Source organism: Periophthalmus magnuspinnatus, chromosome 3 (genome assembly GCF_009829125.3).
Source record: "Periophthalmus magnuspinnatus isolate fPerMag1 chromosome 3, fPerMag1.2.pri, whole genome shotgun sequence".
In the NCBI taxonomy this organism is placed as follows: domain Eukaryota; kingdom Metazoa; phylum Chordata; class Actinopteri; order Gobiiformes; family Gobiidae; genus Periophthalmus; species Periophthalmus magnuspinnatus.
The window spans coordinates 587,402-606,866 of NC_047128.1; the positions used below are offsets into that span (position 1 = coordinate 587,402).

At 41.1% G+C, this 19,465-nt stretch overlaps 1 protein-coding gene across 1 annotated transcript in view; it reads left to right on the forward strand.

Annotated features, from left to right (window-relative positions):
* Positions 1-19,465, forward strand: part of adamtsl3 (ADAMTS-like 3) — a 185,272-nt gene that overhangs the window by 72,719 nt on the left and 93,088 nt on the right. Inside the window, exon 3 of the mRNA XM_055232542.1 lies at positions 9,960-10,102. Coding sequence (XP_055088517.1) covers positions 9,960-10,102 — 143 coding nt within the window. The remainder of the gene's footprint in view (positions 1-9,959; positions 10,103-19,465) is intronic.

Here is a 19,465-nt window from a genome sequence, read left to right on the forward strand (position 1 = left end):
TGGGACTGGTTCCACTGAACGTTCCAAAATCTAACCGAAGTGGACGTTAGCATTAGCGACAAACACCGCGTCTGCTAACGACATGTTTGTGGACCAGGCTCATGTCCTTCTGTATAAAAACACCAACGTTTTATTAGCTCAATGTCTCTGTCCGGCCAGAATATCAACAGAAATCGACGTTAGCGAGTACAACATAGAAGTAAATACCTCCTCTTTAATACGACATAGAAGTAAATACCTTCTCTTTAATACGACATAGAAGTAAATACCTCCTCTTTAATACGACATAGAAGTAAATACCTTCTCTTTAATACGACATAGAAGTAAATACCTCCTCTTTAATACGACATAGAAGTAAATACCTCCTCTTTAATACGACATAGAAGTAAATACCTTCTCTTTAATACGACATAGAAGTAAATACCTCCTCTTTAATACGACATAGAAGTAAATACCTCCTCTTTAATACGACATAGAAGTAAATACCTCCTCTTTAATACGACATAGAAGTAAATACCTCCTCTTTAATACGACATAGAAGTAAATACCTCCTCTTTAATACGACATAGAAGTAAATACCTCCTCTTTAATACGACATAGAAGTAAATACCTCCTCTTTAATACGACATAGAAGTAAATACCTCCTCTTTAATACCCCATAGAAGTAAATACCTCCTCTTTAATACCCCGTAGATATAAATACCTCCTCTTTAACAGTCCAGTACGTGGCCCCGCCCTCTCCTGATGAAGTGCTGCTGCTGAACAGTGACAGGGCGATTAATGGAATTGGATTATGATTAAAATTTTGCAACAAACTAATTAACAGGAGGCGACTGGAGCGAAGCGTCGGCTCAGCGCTTCGGTCCGAGAGCGTTACATCATCTGTAATAGTGCAGGACGCGGCGGTCAGAGCGGAGACCGGAGCACATCCATCACCGCGGAGACGGCTTTAATACTGTCACCTCCTGCTGTTTACATTTGGCACAGTTACTCCTGACGTATCTATCTGCGCCGGTAATGTCCCACAGTGGGGCATTAATCTTGTCCTGCTCGCGTTTGGTCACACGGCCAACGTGGGAGACTCAGTGAAAAGTGTTTAAAAGTGTACAGCCTTTGTCCAGTCATCTGAAGGTTTGAATCCTGGTTTGAAATATCACAAAATATCACAAAAATATCACAGAAAACATTACCAACAATAGGACAATAATATCCCTGAAATATCACAGCAAAAATCACAAAAATATCACTGAAAATATCTAAAAAAAATATTGACATTATCAAAAAAATCTTAAAAAATTATTAAAAATATCACAAAATATCACAAAAATATCACAGAAAACATTACCAACAATAGGACAATAATATCCCCTGAAATATCACAGCAAAAATCACAAAAATATCATTGAAAATATAAAAAAATATTGAAATTATAAAAAAAAATCTTTAAAAATTATTAAAAATATCACAAAAATATCACTGAAAATATAAAAAAATCACAAAAAAATCACAAATTATAGAAAACATTACAAAAATATCACAAAATTATTTAAAAATATCACAAAAATATCACTGAAAATATTACCAGCAATAGGACAATAATATCCCCTGAAATATCACAGCAAAAATCACAAAAATACCACAGAAAATATCACAAAATTATTAAAAATATCACAAAAATTGAAGGTTGGTTGGTTGTTCTAAACATCATTCGTTGAGCGGTCAGATCAGTACAGCGTTTGTCCACTGATTTGAAGGTTTCCGGTTTGAATCCTGGTTTGAAATATCACAAAAATGCCACAAAGAATATTACCAACAATATCACAATAATATCCCCTGAAATATCACAGCAAAAATCACAAAAATATCATTGAAAATATCTTAAAAATTATTGAAATTATCCCAAAAAAAAATTAAAAAAAAAAAAATCACAAAATTATATTTAAAAAAATCACAAAAATGTAAGGTTGGTGGTTCGAACATGATTCGTTGAGCGCTCAGATCCACCGACCCACAAGTTGTTGGTGCAATTCCAGCTCCCACAGATGAATGTTGTTGTTGTGTCCTTGAGCAAGACACTGTCTGTGCACAGTGTTGTATGAATGTGTGTGTTTGCTAGCATAGCTTTCTTTAACTGTATACACTGGTCCCTGGTTTATCTTGGGGGTTTTGTTCTAAAAATAACCCACAACAGTCGAAATCTGTGTATCAGCTTTATTTTTTACATTATTCTCTCTGTTTTTGTCTGTAAATCCCCTCACCACACACTTTATACACTTTTCTCACACAGGCGTTAACATTTTCTCACATTTCTCTCTCGTTTAAACTCTCTCAAAGTTCAAACCTTCGTAGGCGTCTTTGTCGGTGCAGAACGTTTCATCGACATTGTGGGTTTTGTCGGGGAGAAAACAAATCGCAAACGTACAGCACTTCAGAGTCACACTGAGATGGTTTGGGAAATCAGAACATTCTGTCTGTGATCAGGACGTCACTGTGAGTCTGGAGACACCGACCTGAGGAGCTGGAGCAAAAACACGACTTAAACTCGACTGAAATGTGTGGAACTGTCAGGGGGGACACTTTAATGTCCCTCCAGAGACATTTGTCCTCTGGATTTGACTCTGGGCGACAAGATCTATTCTCTGATCTGTTCTTGTTTAACACACAAACTCTGCAGATTTAGAGTTTTTCTTCTCTCAGACTGAAAACACTCTGTTCCACCTTGTGATGTCATCATGTGGTGATACAGGAAGTGCTCCACTGTGTTTTTAAACTCCACACACCTTCATTTATAGAATCATCTGGATCATTTCAGACGTGGAAATCCTCACAGATCTCACAGTAAAAGGAGCTGTTAATGTGAAAACTCCCACTTGATGACATCACAAGGTGGAACGTCGCATTTTGAGCTTTGTAGAGAGATGGAGGAGAGATGAGGAGAGGAGGAAAGAGGAGGAGAGACAGGAAGCAGAGGAGAGAAAGACGAGAGGGAGGGAAAGAAGAGCAGGAGAGAGAAAGAAAAGAGAGGGAGGAAGAGCAGAGGCCCAGTTACAGGTCATATCTGTGGAGAGGCGACTCTCACAATAAGAACAAGAACAGGTCAAACTCCGCCCTGTGGGAGGAGCCTCAGTGTCATTTATTTAATTTCATTCATATTTCTCTTTATTTCTACAGAGACACAGGCTTTAAAACAAACAACAATATAAACAAAAAACAAACAAAACAAACACAAAAAAAAACATTTAAAACATTAAAACGAGGAGCAGGTTTGTCTCTGAGATGAATGTGTTTTTATTATTTTTACTCTAGATAATCCTGATCAAGATAATAATAAAAATAAACATGTACGTAAAAAATACATTAAATAAATAAATACAAATTAAATAAATAAACTTACACATAAAAATACATACAAAATAAAAATAAATAAATAAAAATATTAAATTAAAAAAATACATAAACAATTTAAATAAAATAAATAAACATGAACATAAAAAATACATAAAAATAATAAAATTTAAATACATTAAATGAATAAACATGAACATAAAAAATAATAAAAATAAACATCAGAATAATAATACTTGCAGGGATTTTGTTACAAGTTTTTCCAAGTGCAGTCGTTCGTTTTAATCCTCTGTGTGTTTAACTCCAGTAACATTCACACATTCACTCTCACGCTCACAGTGCAGTGCTGGACTCTAACCAGCCACCTTCTGGTTACTGGGCGACTGCTCCATCCTCTGAGGCACTATCTCCCCAAACACGACCCTCAATATCCGCCTCTCGTCTCCTCATAAACCCCCACAGTTTGAAAAGCTCAGATCCAGCACCTTTGGTTTTGTGACGTTTATTTTGTCTTTTATTTTGTCTTTTATTTTATTTTTATTTTGTGTGCGCCCGTCCCTCCCCCCGCGCTCCCTTTTAGCCGTCTACTGTATCTGCGTTAGTGCCCATGACCTTTGACCCCGCTGCACCTTATCTCCCGCTAAAAGCCCAGATGAAAGCGCCCACGCCGCAGACGGGGCCGGACGGAAACTCACAGGGTTTTTTTTCTGCCTCGCCGTCCCCAAAAATAGGAAAAGTGTCTCCCCCCGGGGTCGTGATGTCACCTCAGACGGAGACGGCGGCGGAGTGAGAGCGGAGCTGTGTGAGAGCGAGGGACAGACGCTCGAGAGGACGCGGGAAAGAGGAGCTAGAGACTCGAGTGTTTTTACTGGCTCCTCACGTCACTTCACCAAATGAACGAGCTCAAATGTGTAACGACGAGTTTAAGTGAGAAAAAGGACTGAAAAAACTCAAAAGTGGAACATTTAGGGTTGGATTTTGTGTGTAAACCTGGAGGCAGCGACGTCGGAGGAAGAAGGCGCCGGATTATTCATGTTCATGTCTTGATTTAAGACCAAAATGACGAGTCGGACAGCAGCAGGTACAGAGAGAGGACACCCAAAAAAAACAAAAAATAAACTGAAAAAAACAAAAAATAAACTGAAAAAAAATAAAATAAATAAACTAAAAAAAAACAAAAAATAAAATAAAAAAAACAAAAACAAAAAATAAACTAAAAAAAAAAATAAACTAAAAAAACAAAAAATAAACTCAAAGAACAAAAAATAAATTCAAAAAAACAAAAAATAAACAAAAAATAAACTCAAAAAAACCAAAATAAACAAAAAAAAAACCCTCAAAAAAACTAAAAATAAACTCAAAAAACTAAAAATAAACTAAAAAAAACAAAAAACAAAACAAAAAAAAACTCAAAAAAACAAAAAAAGAAAAGAAAACCCTCAAAATAAGAAAAAAATGCATAATAAAAATAACTTAAAAAAAACAAAACCTAAAAATAACACAAAAAACATTATTAAAAAAATAAATAAAGAAAGTAAACTTTAAACCTAAACTTTAAAATAAAAATAAAAATAAATAAATAAATAAATAAATAAATAAATAAATAAATAAATAAATAAATAAAATAAAATAAAAATGGCTTAAATAAATAAACTCAAATTAACTAAAAAAAAAAAAAAAAAAAAGAAAAAAAAGAACCCCAGGATCATGTAGTGCAGGTTAATATGAACATTTAAGACCAAAATGACGAGAATCAATGGAACAGGAAGTGCGCCCATGATCACTTCCTGTTTGTATAGCAGCGAGCAGGTTCGCTCTGTGCATTTATATAAAGTCTGTGTCAGTTCTGATACTTTGACTTTAAGTATCTGCAGTACCTGATATCGACCGATTTTACTCTTTTTACATCAGTTTATATTTGATATTTGCTCTGATTCAGCAGATTTTCCAGTTCGACCCTGTGTCCGTGTAAACTGTGTTACTTTTTCTTTGCTCTACTGGGACATTTTTGTTTATTTTTTCTCTATTTCAGGGTCAAACACATTTTCACTGAGGGCCACATCAGCAAAATGGACACTCTGTGTGTATTTATTTCTTATAGATGTAAAAATATGTGTGTGTAACTGCGTATTTCATTCATTTTAAGACAGTCACACCTTTTAATTCATCTTGTTGAGGGCCACATAAAATGACTTGGGGAGCCACATTTGGCCCATGGGCTTTGAGTTTGACACATGATCAGATTTAAGGCGTAAAAGGTTTGAATAAATAACTTTTCTGACTCATTCTAGACTCAAACTAACGACTAAAGTGTTTCATTCTGCTGTTTGTGATGATTTTGAACAATATTGTAGATTTATAATAGTTTTGTGATTTAAATCTGCTCTTGGTTGTTGCGTCAGTGGCAAAAATGAGTTTCAATATTATCGTTTATCGTGTATATTTACTTCAGCGATATATCGAACTTCAGAATGTGTTACTGTGACATTAAATTCATGGCCAGATGAACCTTGACTGTTGAAACTGAACTCGTTTGGTTTGAGTTTTGTCAGTTTTTCGTTTGTCCTCGAGTCTTTACAGACACTCGGAGCTTTTATTCATTTAGCCCTGAATGTGTTTAAAACCGTGTTTGACTGTAACTCACTGACTCTGATGTAACCGCTTTAAAATGGCACGATGTGGAACGTTTATGTAATTCCTTTGGCCTGAAATGTTCCACAGTCTGGCATTAAACGTTAAATCTGTTGTACATTTATCACAAAACAAACACCCAGACAATAAACACATGTATTTTTACCATAGTCTGTTTATATAAATGGACGTAGCTAACCTGCTAGCGCCGCGCAGTGATCATGGACGCACTAACTCCCCCTTGATGACATCACGAGGTGGAGCAGAGCGTTTCGAGCTCTGGAGATGTGACAGACTCATAATAAACTGCTCTGTGTGACTCCTCTCTCTCTTATTTATGAGCTTCACCAGAATTAACATTTCTTACATGCCTGGCAGATTTGATTTCAGGCCGCCGTCCGCACTTGACCTTGGGCTGCGGTGCTCCCCTCTCCCCCTGCTCCCCCTGCTCCTCCTCTTCTCCTCCTCCTCCTCCTCCTCGTTTGGAGCACAGCACAGGGACTGGATCGATGCCCCGCTCTCTGTGCTGCTAACACAGGATGAATAAACATCAGCCGCACAGGAGGAACAGACTGTACAGACAGTTTATAGAAATGCACAGAGCTAACCTGCTAGCGCCGCGCTACAAACAGGAAGTGATCGTGGTGCACTTCCTGCTCCATCGACTCTGGCGCCAATTCACTTTCTGTGTATAAACTCTGTCCTCTCTCTGTCTCTGCTTCAGACTCATTCTGGTCTTAAATGTTCATATTAACCCTCTACATGATCCTGTTTATTTCACTCTTGTGTCGTTCTCGTCTTTACAGTTTGTGTCTCTAATTAAAAGAGAAAAAAAAAGTCCATGACCAAATCCATTGTATCACATTCATTCCTATTGTTTCCTGTTAGCAACATGTTAGCGACGTGCTAGCAAAGTGTTAGCAAAGTGTTGGCTTAGCAGTGAACGCTGCGGTGTTTGAAAACATCCCGGTGAAATGCATTGTGGGGGACACACCTGAAGTCTGTAACACTGAAGTGTCAGAACATTCTAGAGCAGGAGTGTCCAAACTGTGGCCCGGGGGCCAAATGTGGCCCTCAGACCAGTGTTTATTGGCCCTCAGGTCGTCAGTTGAACTGGTCCAAACACATCACACTGTCACACAGACCTAATGTTAATATTTCAAACCCTATTTAAAGTTTGAAGACAAAACTTTGCCTTTGGAGCTTCACTGTCTCCATGGAGATAATGTGCAGGTTTAATTCTATATTTTGGAACATTCCCGTGTGTGTTTACTGTGATTCTGTTAAAGTCGTATAAACTCACACACAGGCTGGTATCTTTGGGCCCTGGCGTGGGCCCTGGCGTGGGCCCTGGCGTGGGCCCTGGCGTGGGCCCTGGCGTGGGCCCTGGCGTGGGCCCTGGCGTGGGCCCTGGCGTGGGCCCTGGCGTGGGCACGCGTCCCTCTCACTCCTCTGCACATAAAACCCTCTCAATCATGGGCATTAGCCACGTTAGCGCTAAGCTAATGGGATAACAGCAGCTTTTGTTGCCGCGGCAGCACAGACCTGCAGCAATAACAGCCGCCCCGAGGAGAGACTGTCCAGAGACTGACCCGACTGGACCGCTCAGTGTTTAGCCGCCGCATACTTCTGTATCAGCGATTTATGCAGCGCCGCAGGAGCCGGACCCCGAGGCGCCAACACAGACTCAGAGTTCACTGTAAAGCTGCACTGTGGAACTTTTCTGCTCTGGGACGTGTGAGCTTCTTGTCCCTGGAATGACATTGACCCACAGCATTTATTTCATTATGGCTCAAAAAAACTGGAATATCATGCACTGTTATAACCACAGGCTTGCCCCTCCACAGAGCTGACCAGCACCTTAGCATAAGCAGTAACATCTCCATGGAGACGACTGCCAACAGAGAATTTCCACAGTGCAGCTTTAACATATTTACAAGACCAGAAAACTACAGTAGTGGTTTAACTGTGTGGATTATTGGAGTATTGATACTGTGCAGCTGATGTCATCAATGTTCTATGAGGGTTTGGTGCTAGCAGGAGGCACTGCTCTGTCTGAGGATGTTAGACTTTAATCTGAGTTTTGTTTTACCACAATCTGACCAGAAAGACCTGATTTATCTGAACGACAACAGATGAAACAAGTCCCTCTCAAATCACATTACTGTCACAAGCTAGCATTAGCATTAGCATTAGCATTAGCCAACATTTTTTCAGTCATCCTCAGCCTCAGCCTCCTGAACATGAGCTCTTTGTCACTTTTGGAATTTTCTCTTGAGTTTTTTTAGACCATTTTAAAACTTTTTGGCGGCGTTTGCTCATGTGCATCGTGTCACCGTGGCAACTGCTGAACGTTCCGCCACAGACATACATGTAGAACACCCCCAGCAGGACGTCAGTGCAGAGTATCGATATAAAACACAAGACATAACACAAAGTAAAGAAAAACATACAAATATAAAGTTCTGTCTGCAGGTCGTGATTATGCAAAAGTAAAAACATTAAGAATAAAAATCTTAAGTTGTCAGAAGTTGTGAGTTTGAAAGTTGGATTTTCAGGAGTTTTCAGTCCCTTGGCTCCTGAACAGGGTTTGGTGACGGGGGTGGAGGGGGTGGAGGGGGTGGAGGGGGTGGAGGGGGGTGGGGCTCAGTGGGACGTCCCGTCAGACAGATGGAGACACAGAGTGACATGGTCCCACTAAGACTCTGTGGATGTGACACATGATCAAGTTTGAGATTCTGAAGGTTTTTATGATCAGAAAAGAAAAACTAAAACTCCCACAATAACAAGGACTAAACCAGAACTAAACCAGGTCTAAACCAGGACTAAACCATGTCTAAACCAGGTCTAAACCGGGTCTAAACCAGAACTGAACCAGGACTAAACTAGGACTAAACCAGGACTAAACCAGAACTAAACCAGAACTAAACCAGGACTAAACCAGGACTAAACCAGGTCTAAACCAGAACTAAACTAGGACTAAACCAGGACTAAACCAGAACTAAACCAGGACTAAACCAGGTCTAAACCAGAACTAAACTAGGACTAAACCAGGACTAAACCAGAACTAAACCAGGACTGAACCAGGACTAAACCAGGACTAAACCAGGACTAAACCAGGACTAAACCAGGTCTAAACCAGGACTAAACCAGGACTAAACCAGGACTAAACCAGGACTAAACCAGGACTGAACCAGGACTGAACCAGGACTAAACCAGGACTGAACCAGGACTAAACCAGGACTAAACCAGGACTAAACCAGGTCTAAACCAGGACTAAACCAGGTCTAAACCAGGACTAAACCAGGACTGAACCAGGACTGAACCAGGACTAAACCAGGACTAAACCAGGACTAAACCAGGTCTAAACCAGGACTAAACCAGGACTAAACCAGGACTGAACCAGGACTAAACCAGGACTAAACCAGGAGTAAACCAGGACTAAACCAGGACTAAACCAGGTCTAAACCAGGACTAAACCAGGAGTAAACCAGGACTAAACCAGGACTGAACCAGGACTAAACCAGGACTAAACCAGGAGTAAACCAGGACTAAACCAGGACTAAACCAGGACTAAACCAGGACTAAACCAGGACTAAAGCAGGACTATCTCTGCTGTTCTTCTTCAGACCTGTGTTGATGTTCCTCAAGGTTTACTTTCTCTTTAGCCTGAGTTGTACCTGTTTGTGCGACTGTTTCCATGGCAACACTGAGTCTGTCCCCAAAATGAGGTCATCAGAATTATGTTTAAATAAGAAAACGTGTGAGGTCAGAGGTCACATTTTGAAATCATAATGTTAAACTGTATTTACAAAAACAGACCTGGAGTTGTGTTTTGTTTCATTCACACAAAACGCTCTGTTGCACCTTGTGATGTCATGAGGTGGTTGTTCTGTGGACCTTTTGAAGCTGGTTTTCTGTGGTCAGTCCGTGTCCAGTTCTTGTTTCCTGACCTAATACAGACGTGTGTTGTCCCTCTGCAGGTCTCCAGGTTCACACGCTCGGACGTGTTGGACGCGGCCTCGTCCCGGGACGGTGGGTGGGACGCCTGGGGTTCCTGGAGCGACTGTTCTCGTACCTGTGGGGGCGGGGCTTCGTACTCTCTGCGACGCTGCCTGGACTCTGGGTGAGCCAACACAACACAGTATTTTTTTTCTCCTTTCATATATTTTACTTCATATATTTGATGTCGTCTGTGTCTTTATAAAACCACAGACTGTTTATATAAATGGACATCGCTAACCTGCTAGCTGCCGCGTTATAAACAGGAAGTGATCATGTCGCACTTCCTGTCCTCTCTCTGTCTCTGCTGCTTCAGACTCATTCTGGTCTTAAATGTTCGTATTAACCCTCTACATGATCCTGGGGTTTTTATTTCACTATTGTGTCTGTAAATCAAGATATGAACATTAATAACAGACACATCACACATGTTTTTTCTCATTTTTTAAGTTATTTTGTATGGAAGCCCGTTTCCGCCATGAAAAAAAAAATAAAAGCCCCACAGAAAGTCGAAATTACGAGTTTTAAACTCGTAATTATGAGTTTAAAACTCGTAATTATGAGTTTAAAACTCGTAATTACGAGTTTAAAACTCGTAATTAGGACTTTTAAAACTACTAATTATGAGTTTAAAACTCGTAATTAGGACTTTTAAAAGTATGAATTATGAGTTTATAACTCGTAATTTTGGGAATGTAACATTTACAAAAAGTGAACCTTATCAATTTTGATTAAATGAATTTGGTATTTTAATAATTTCCTCAATAAACCAGCGGGGTTGTGACCAGCTGGCACTCTGCTCAGACCAGGAAAACGAGCGCTCACAGACACAGAGCACAGCTCATGAGTGGTCAGAACAGCACTCAGGGCCCACTGATTTGTTCAAGACGCCAGAAACTTTACTGGAGCTTAATTTATTCATTTTTTAAAAGTATGTAGGTGATAAACATAACAGTCCTCCTCCTGTCTCCTCTGCTCTGTACACTCAGTTGCAGTGTGCTACAAGCTCAATTAAGACTTTAAAACTCATAATTACGAGTTTTAAACTCATAATTAGTAGTTTTAAAAGTCCTAATTACGAGTTTTAAACTCGTAATTACGAGTTTTAAACTCATAATTACGAGTTTAAAACTCGTAATTTCGACTTTCTGTGGGGCTTTTATTTTTTTTTTCATGGCGGAAACGGGCTTCCATAATTTTGAGTTCATTTTTATTTTTATTTTTTATTTTTTGTTATTTCCAGTTTTTTTTTTTTTTAGGTCATTTTGAATTCATTTATTTATTTATTTTTATTTTGTTTTGGGTTTTTTTCAGTTATTTTGAGTTTTTTGTGTTGATTTTTGTTATTTTAAGTTTTTTTTGTTTTTGTTTTTTAAGTTGTATTGAGTTCATTTATTTATTATTTGTTATTTTGATTTTTTTGTGTTTTTTTTTCCATTATTTTGAGGGGTTTTTTTTTTGTTATTTTGATTTCATTTATTTATTGTTTTTTTATTTTGAGGGTTTTTTTTTGTTTTTTTTTTGTTTTTTGTTATTTTGAGTTTGTTTGGGTTTTTTTTAAACAGCGCCCCCTCTCTCTCTGTCTCTGCTGCTTCAGACTCATTTTGGTCTTAAATGTTCGTATTAACCCTCTACATGATCCTTTTTATTTCACTCTTGTCGTTCACGTCTTTACAGTTTGTTTCTATAGTAAGGTGTTAGCAAGGTGATAGCAACGTGTTAGCAATATATTAGCAAGGTGTTAGCGTATAAATCAAGATACGATCAAGATCTGAACATTAATAACAGACAAATCAGGTCCTTCTTTCCCCGAGGTCGCTCCTGTTAGCGTTAGCAACAGGTTTGATTGACAGCGTTGCTATTGGCTCTTTGGTTGCTATGACACTCGTCTGTACCTGCTCCGGCCTCGTTGAGCTTCATTTGGAGCTGAAGCTGTGGGTGATATTTACATTTGTTAAATATAATCTCTCAAATCGGGCGCTCCACACACTGAGGCGCTCTGTCCAGGAGAGTAACACACAGATTTATCTTTGGCGTGTGTTTTCAGGAGAGTCGCACGCACAGATTCTGACAGCGGCTCTGAAATATACATAGAACCTGGGGCCGGAGTCCACAGTTAGACGAGCGCCGGCCCCACGTCACTCACTGTGGGTTTTAACGAGGGAGTCTGACAGAGCGATGTCACTTCCTCGTCCGCACCGGTCAAAACGCCGTCCAGAAATGCGCCGGGGTAATTGTAGCTGGAGGGGCTTAAAATTTGAGGTTTCTGTGGTACATCAGATTCAAACTCGTGTGGTCGCCCGGGTCGTTGTGTTTCCTGCGTCACGGCTTCAGGTAATTTATGAACTGCGGCTATAACGAGCCAACAGAGGGCGCTAGGAATGCATGAGCTGGCACCGAAACGTAGACGAGTTTGTATTAAAGGTGCGAAACGGACTCTCCTGAGACTGAAGCCACGTTATAATGATGTTCCAGCCTCAAAAACAGTACTTGTACTTCATTATGCAGTAGTTTGGAGTTTCCCTGTACCACCTCGGTGACCCCGAACAGGAAGACGCTCAAAAAGGTCAAATGCAAATCATTTTTTTACTTAATGAACAGGTTTCGTTGCTCGTTTCTTTAATCCAGAGCCAGATCGCGGCACGTCCTCAGAGACTCGTCCACGGAATCCACTTTACAACATTAATTACGCTGAAAATGCGATGTACTTCTGTCCCGTTAGCCATTAGCTTTCCGCGCTCATTTCCTGGTTTATTTATGCTAATTACTCCCGCGCCGTGATGAGCCGGTAAATAGTGTTCTGTCTGCTGAGCTAACCCGCGCTGACCTGTGCTAACCGCCGCGCTCCCGTGCGTTTACGTCTGATGAGCAGTTCGCTAAACGCACGGTTCAAACTTTGATCAGTGAGAATCAAGAGCAAAAACATCTGGAAGAGATCGATCGTCTGATTGGTTCAAAGTCCAGATGTTTAGTCTCTGACCCGGAGCTCCGCCTCAAATGTTACACAACAAACGTTACGCAGGCGGATCAGGTCTGAGGCGTCTCGACTGAGGACGCGGTCGGACGGCGGGAGGAATAATTTGAGGATCTTCTCAATCGCGCTGTCACGTCTTCAGAGGAAGAAGCAGAGACTCATCCATCACCTGACGTCTCTGAGGAGGTTCAAGCTCCTCTGTGGATCAGATCTGTCCTGAGAATCTTAAGTCTCTGAATGTCGTGGGTCTTATCGGACACGTCTCTGTGACGTCGCGTGGAGGTCGGGGACAGGACTGGACTGACAGACCGGGTGGTGGTCCCTCTGTGTAAGAAGAGGAACCAGAGGGTGCGGTCCAACGACAGGAGACTCACACTCCTCAGCCTTCCTGGCTTCTTTCTCTCTGTCTCTCTCTCCTTGTCTGTCTCTCTGTCTCTCTCTCCTTCTCTCTGTCTCTCTCCTTGTCTCTCTCTCTTTCTCTCTCCTTGTCTCTCTCTTTCTCTGTCTCTCCCTGTCTCTCTCTCTATCCTTGTCGCTCTCTCTCTCTCTCTCTCTGTCTCTCTCTCCTTCTCTCTGTCTCTCTCCTTGTCTCTCTCTCTTTCTCTCTCCTTGTCTCTCTCTTTCTCTGTCTCTCCCTGTCTCTCTCTCTATCCTTGTCGCTCTCTCTCTCTCTCTCTCCTTGTCTCTCTCTCTCTCTCCTTGTCTGTCTCTCTCTCTCTCTGTCTCTCTCCTTGTCTCTCTTTCTTTCTCTCTGTCTCTCTCTCCTTGTCTGTCTCTCTGTCTCTCTCTCCTTCTCTCTGTCTCTCTCCTTGTCTCTCTCTCTTTCTCTCTGTCTCTCTCCTTGTCTCTCTCTTTCTCTGTCTCTCCCTGTCTCTCTCTCTATCCTTGTCTCTCTCTCTCTCTCTCTCTGTCTCTCTCTCCTTGTCTGTCTCTCTGTCTCTCTCTCCTTCTCTCTGTCTCTCTCCTTGTCTCTCTCTCTTTCTCTCTGTCTCTCTCCTTGTCTCTCTCTTTCTCTGTCTCTCCCTGTCTCTCTCTCTATCCTTGTCTCTCTCTCTCTCTCTCTCTCTGTCTCTCTCTCCTTGTCTGTCTCTCTCTCTCTCTCCTTGTCTCTCTCTCTCCTTGTCTCTCTCCTTGTCTGTCTCTCTTCTCTCTCTCTGTCTCTCCTTTTCTGTCTCTCTCTCCTTGTCTCTCTCTCTCTCTCTCTCTCTCTCTCTGTCTCTCTCCTTGCCTTTCTCTCTGTCTCTCTTTCTTTCTTTCTTTCTCTCCTTGTCTCTCTCTCCTTTTCTCTCTCTCCTTGTCTCTCTCTCTCTCTCTTCTTGTCTGTCTCTGTCTCTCTGTCTCTCTGTCTCTCTCTCTCTTCTTGTCTGTCTCTCTCTCTCTCTCTCTCTCTCTCTCTCTCTTTCTCTTTCTCTCGGGGACAGAAGGACCTGATTTGTCTGTTATTAATGTTCAGATCTTGATTTACAGACACAATAGTGAAATAAAAACCCCAGGATCATGTAGAGGGTTAATACGAACATTTAAGACCAGAATGAGTCTGAAGCAGCAGAGACAGAGAGAGGACAGAGAGGACAGAGGGGGGACACAGAGGGGACACAGAGAGGACAGAGGGGACACAGTTTAACATAAAATAGTCTCTGATCATATGTGTCCTGGAGGACGACCTGCTCCTGCCTGTTTCCATGGAAATGCTGTTCCTTTGGCTGTAATATTCCACAGTAAAGCATGAAACTATCTCCATGGAGACGTTCTCTCTCAGTGGAGTCATGTTCTCTCCAAAGTTACTGTCGCTTTAACACATTTTATGACTTTTTTCATTTCAGTTTGTTCATTTCACTTCAAATCTCTGTCTGCTCTTTGGTCAGTGTCCTGTTCGTTTTGTCGTACAGTCGTGTGAAACTCTCCAGACCTGGTTTCATGTGGGCGGGGCCTCGGACCGCCTGCTCCTCCGTTGGTTTTGGACGTAGCGTGTGCCCGCCCCTGTGCCCGCCCCTGTGCCCGCCCCTGTGCCCGCCCCTGTGCCCGCCCCTGTGCCCGCCCCTGTGCCCCTGCCCGTCACAGTGCCAGTCTGTCCATTCACGTCCTACTGTTCTGTCCTTATATGAGCACACAGTCGGCGTCTGTCCCTTTAAGGAGCCGGGGTCGGGGGTTTATCGGGCGAAAGTGTCGAGACGTGACCACTTTAATCTGCACTTTTTGATTTGACAATAACCAGAACGGTTTTAGAAAGTTTAGACCAAAACAAATCCAACGGAACATGAAGGTTTTTTAGATTTAGCGGAAAAACTGTTGGCTAATGCTAATGCTAATGCTAGTTTATGACTGCAATGTTATGAGTGAGAGACTTTTTTACTTCTATGTCGTATTAAAGAGGAGGTATTTACTTCTCTGGGGTATTAAATGCTAAATTCACCCAAAACAAAGTATTAACATGTTTTATCAGTTTCACTTTCGTTTTTGTGGCTCTGAGTCCAAAGCCCCGCCCCCTTCACGGCGCTATCACATCACAATCAGCGTTAATGAAACTACTGCACATCACACCAGGTTTGTGAAGCTGTAGTGTGTTGTTTTGTGTCATGTTTTTGTATATTTATGGAGGATTGTCGTGTGGGAGCGTGGGTGACGTAGGCTTGTGGGCGGAGCCTCGTACAGGAGGGTTTGAATAGGGCCCGGGAGAGATCTCTAGATGACTCAAACATGCATGGACGACTCTAAAACCTCTGCACACGTGATTTTGACGAGGAGCAGAGTTAGAACATGAGACAAAGGTACAAAAAGTCCATTTTGTGTAACACCTCCTCTTTAAGTTTTACCTCAGTCCTCGTGTTTTTGTTGTTTTTATCAGTGTTTTTTTGTTTTGTTTATTTTCTGAATTGGTGTTTAACATTTTGAGGATAACCGCCTTGTTTCTAAATGGCTGCCCACGCTGGAGCCGGTGTGTGTGTGTGTGTGGGGTGTGTGTGTGTGTGTGTGTGTGGGGGTGTGTGTGTGGGTGTGTGTGTGTGTGTGTGTGGGTGTGTGTGTGTGTGTGTGTGTGTGTGTGTGTGTGTGGGTGTGTGTGGGGGTGTGTGTGTGTGTGTGTGTGCATTATGTGTCTCATTAATATAAACTCGTCTCCTTTTTCCTTTTAGCGCTGATCACAGAGCGCCATGTTTTACACGACAAAATGGACTCTCCACTTATCTGTGATGTAACGGCACAGCCTCAGGGGCAATTAGCAGTTAGCACTTAGCGCACACACACACACACCCACCCCCCCCCCCCCACACACACACACACACACACTGAAGCCTGTGCCGTGTTTCAGCTTCACTTGTTTGACATTTGGTGGAGCTGCAGACAGGTGCGCACACACACACACACACACACACACAGGAGCTCGCGGCAGGTGGACTCTGTCAGTTTTTGATTAATATTTGAGTTTTCCCATCGTCCCCTCGGCCGTGTAAGGACAGAATTATAGATCTCACGGGGGACACGAGGGAGCAGGAGGAGGTGGGAGGAGGTGAGAGGAGGCAGGAGGAGGCTGGAGGAGGCAGGAGGAGGTGGGAGGAGGCAGGAGGAGGCTGGAGGAGGCAGGAGGAGGTGGGAGGAGGCGGGAGGAGGCTGGAGGAGGCTGGAGGAGGCAGGAGGAGGCAGAAGGAGGTGAGAGGAGGCAGGAGGAGGCTGGAGGAGGCTGGAGGAGGCTGGAGGAGGCAGGAGGAGGCAGAAGGAGGTGAGAGGAGGCAGGAGGAGGCCGGAGGAGGTGAGAGGAGGCTGGAGGAGGCGGGAGGAGGCTGCGATTCCGTTCTGACGATGGGATTTCCTCAACCTGAAAATGAAATAATTGACTTTTTCACAGAGCAAACCTTTAAATGACACTTTTTGTTTGTTAGATTGGCAGCTAAACGTGCACTATGTAACTTTTCTGCGATGGCTCCATGGAGAGGTTATAGCCCGATTCAAACCCTCCTTATGTTTAGCTGTGAGATTCTGTACGAGGCTCCGCCCACAAGCCTACGTCACCCACGCTCCCACACGACAATCCTCCATAAATATACAAAAACATGACACAAAACAACACACTACAGCTTCACAAACCTGGTGTGATGTGCAGTAGTTTCATTAACGCTGATTGTGATGTGATAGCGCCGTGAAGGGGGCGGGGCTTTGGACTCAGAGCCACAAAAACGAAAGTGAAACTCTTACAATACAAGCTAACATGGGGATCTAAATAATGTGCTAGCAGTTAATACCCCAAAGAAGTAAATACCTCCTCTTTAATACAAATCTCCCTCTCTATCTCTCCTCTTTCCTTGTTTCTTTCTCTCTTTCTCTTTTTCTCTATAGATACAGACATAAAGTTCATGGTGGTGTTTCGCTCTGTCTCCTGCTCCACACGTCGATACTTTTACTAAAAACATATTATCTCCTAAAGGCCAAACGTCCCCAAACAGTCTCTGTTTTTACTCCGTCCTAAAATGGCCGCCCCCGCGCTCCCACATCAAGAACATGACATTTTAAAAATCGATCTGATGAAGTTGTGATACAGAAGAAAGTCTGTCCAGAGACTTTTAAACACAGATCTACACCACACAGACACAGGAGAAGGTTCTGAATATTAAGAGGAGGTATTTACTTCTACGGGGTATTAAAGAGGAGGTATTTACTTCTATGTTGTATTAAAGAGGAGGTATTTACTTCTATGTTGTATTAAAGAGGAGGTATTTACTTCTATGTCGTATTAAAGAGGAGGTATTTACTTCTACGGGGTATTAAAGAGGAGGTATTTACTTCTTTGGGGTATTAAAGAGGAGGTATTTACTTCTATGTCGTATTAAAGAGGAGGTATTTACTTCTATGTCGTATTAAAGAGGAGGTATTTACTTCTATGTCGTATTAAAGAGGAGGTATTTACTTCTATGTCGTATTAAAGAGGAGGTATTTACTTCTATGTCGTATTAAAGAGGAGGTATTTACTTCTCTGTTGTATTAAAGAGGAGGTATTTACTTCTATGTCGTATTAAAGAGGAGGTATTTACTTCTATGTCGTATTAAAGAGGAGGTATTTACTTCTATGTCGTATTAAAGAGGAGGTATTTACTTCTACGGGGTATTAAAGAGGAGGTATTTACTTCTTTGGGGTATTAAAGAGGAGGTATTTACTTCTACGGGGTATTAAAGAGGAGGTATTTACTTCTTTGGGGTATTAAAGAGGAGGTATTTACTTCTATGTCGTATTAAAGAGGAGGTATTTACTTCTATGTCGTATTAAAGAGGAGGTATTTACTTCTATGTCGTATTAAAGAGGAGGTATTTACTTCTATGTCGTATTAAAGAGGAGGTATTTACTTCTATGTCGTATTAAAGAGGAGGTATTTACTTCTATGTCGTATTAAAGAGGAGGTATTTACTTCTATGTCGTATTAAAGAGGAGGTATTTACTTCTATGTTGTATTAAAGAGGAGGTATTTACTTCTATGTTGTATTAAAGAGGAGGTATTTACTTCTATGTCGTATTAAAGAGGAGGTATTTACTTCTATGTCGTATTAAAGAGGAGGTATTTACTTCTCTGTTGTATTAAAGAGGAGGTATTTACTTCTATGTTGTATTAAAGAGGAGGTATTTACTTCTATGTCGTATTAAAGAGGAGGTATTTACTTCTATGTTGTATTAAAGAGGAGGTATTTACTTCTATGTTGTATTAAAGAGGAGGTATTTACTTCTATGTCGTATTAAAGAGGAGGTATTTACTTCTCTGTTGTATTAAAGAGGAGGTATTTACTTCTCTGTTGTATTAAAGAGGAGGTATTTACTTCTATGTTGTATTAAAGAGGAGGTATTTACTTCTATGTCGTATTAAAGAGGAGGTATTTACTTCTATGTTGTATTAAAGAGGAGGTATTTACTTCTATGTCGTATTAAAGAGGAAGTATTTACTTCTTTGGGGTATTAAAGAGGAGGTATTTACTTCTATGTCGTATTAAAGAGGAGGTATTTACTTCTATGTCGTATTAAAGAGGAGGTATTTACTTCTATGTCGTATTAAAGAGGAGGTATTTACTTCTATGTCGTATTAAAGAGGAGGTATTTACTTCTCTGTTGTATTAAAGAGGAGGTATTTACTTCTATGTCGTATTAAAGAGGAGGTATTTACTTCTATGTCGTATTAAAGAGGAGGTATTTACTTCTACGGGGTATTAAAGAGGAGGTATTTACTTCTTTGGGGTATTAAAGAGGAGGTATTTACTTCTATGTCGTATTAAAGAGGAGGTATTTACTTCTATGTCGTATTAAAGAGGAGGTATTTACTTCTATGTCGTATTAAAGAGGAGGTATTTACTTCTATGTCGTATTAAAGAGGAGGTATTTACTTCTATGTCGTATTAAAGAGGAGGTATTTACTTCTATGTCGTATTAAAGAGGAGGTATTTACTTCTATGTCGTATTAAAGAGGAGGTATTTACTTCTATGTCGTATTAAAGAGGAGGTATTTACTTCTATGTCGTATTAAAGAGGAGGTATTTACTTCT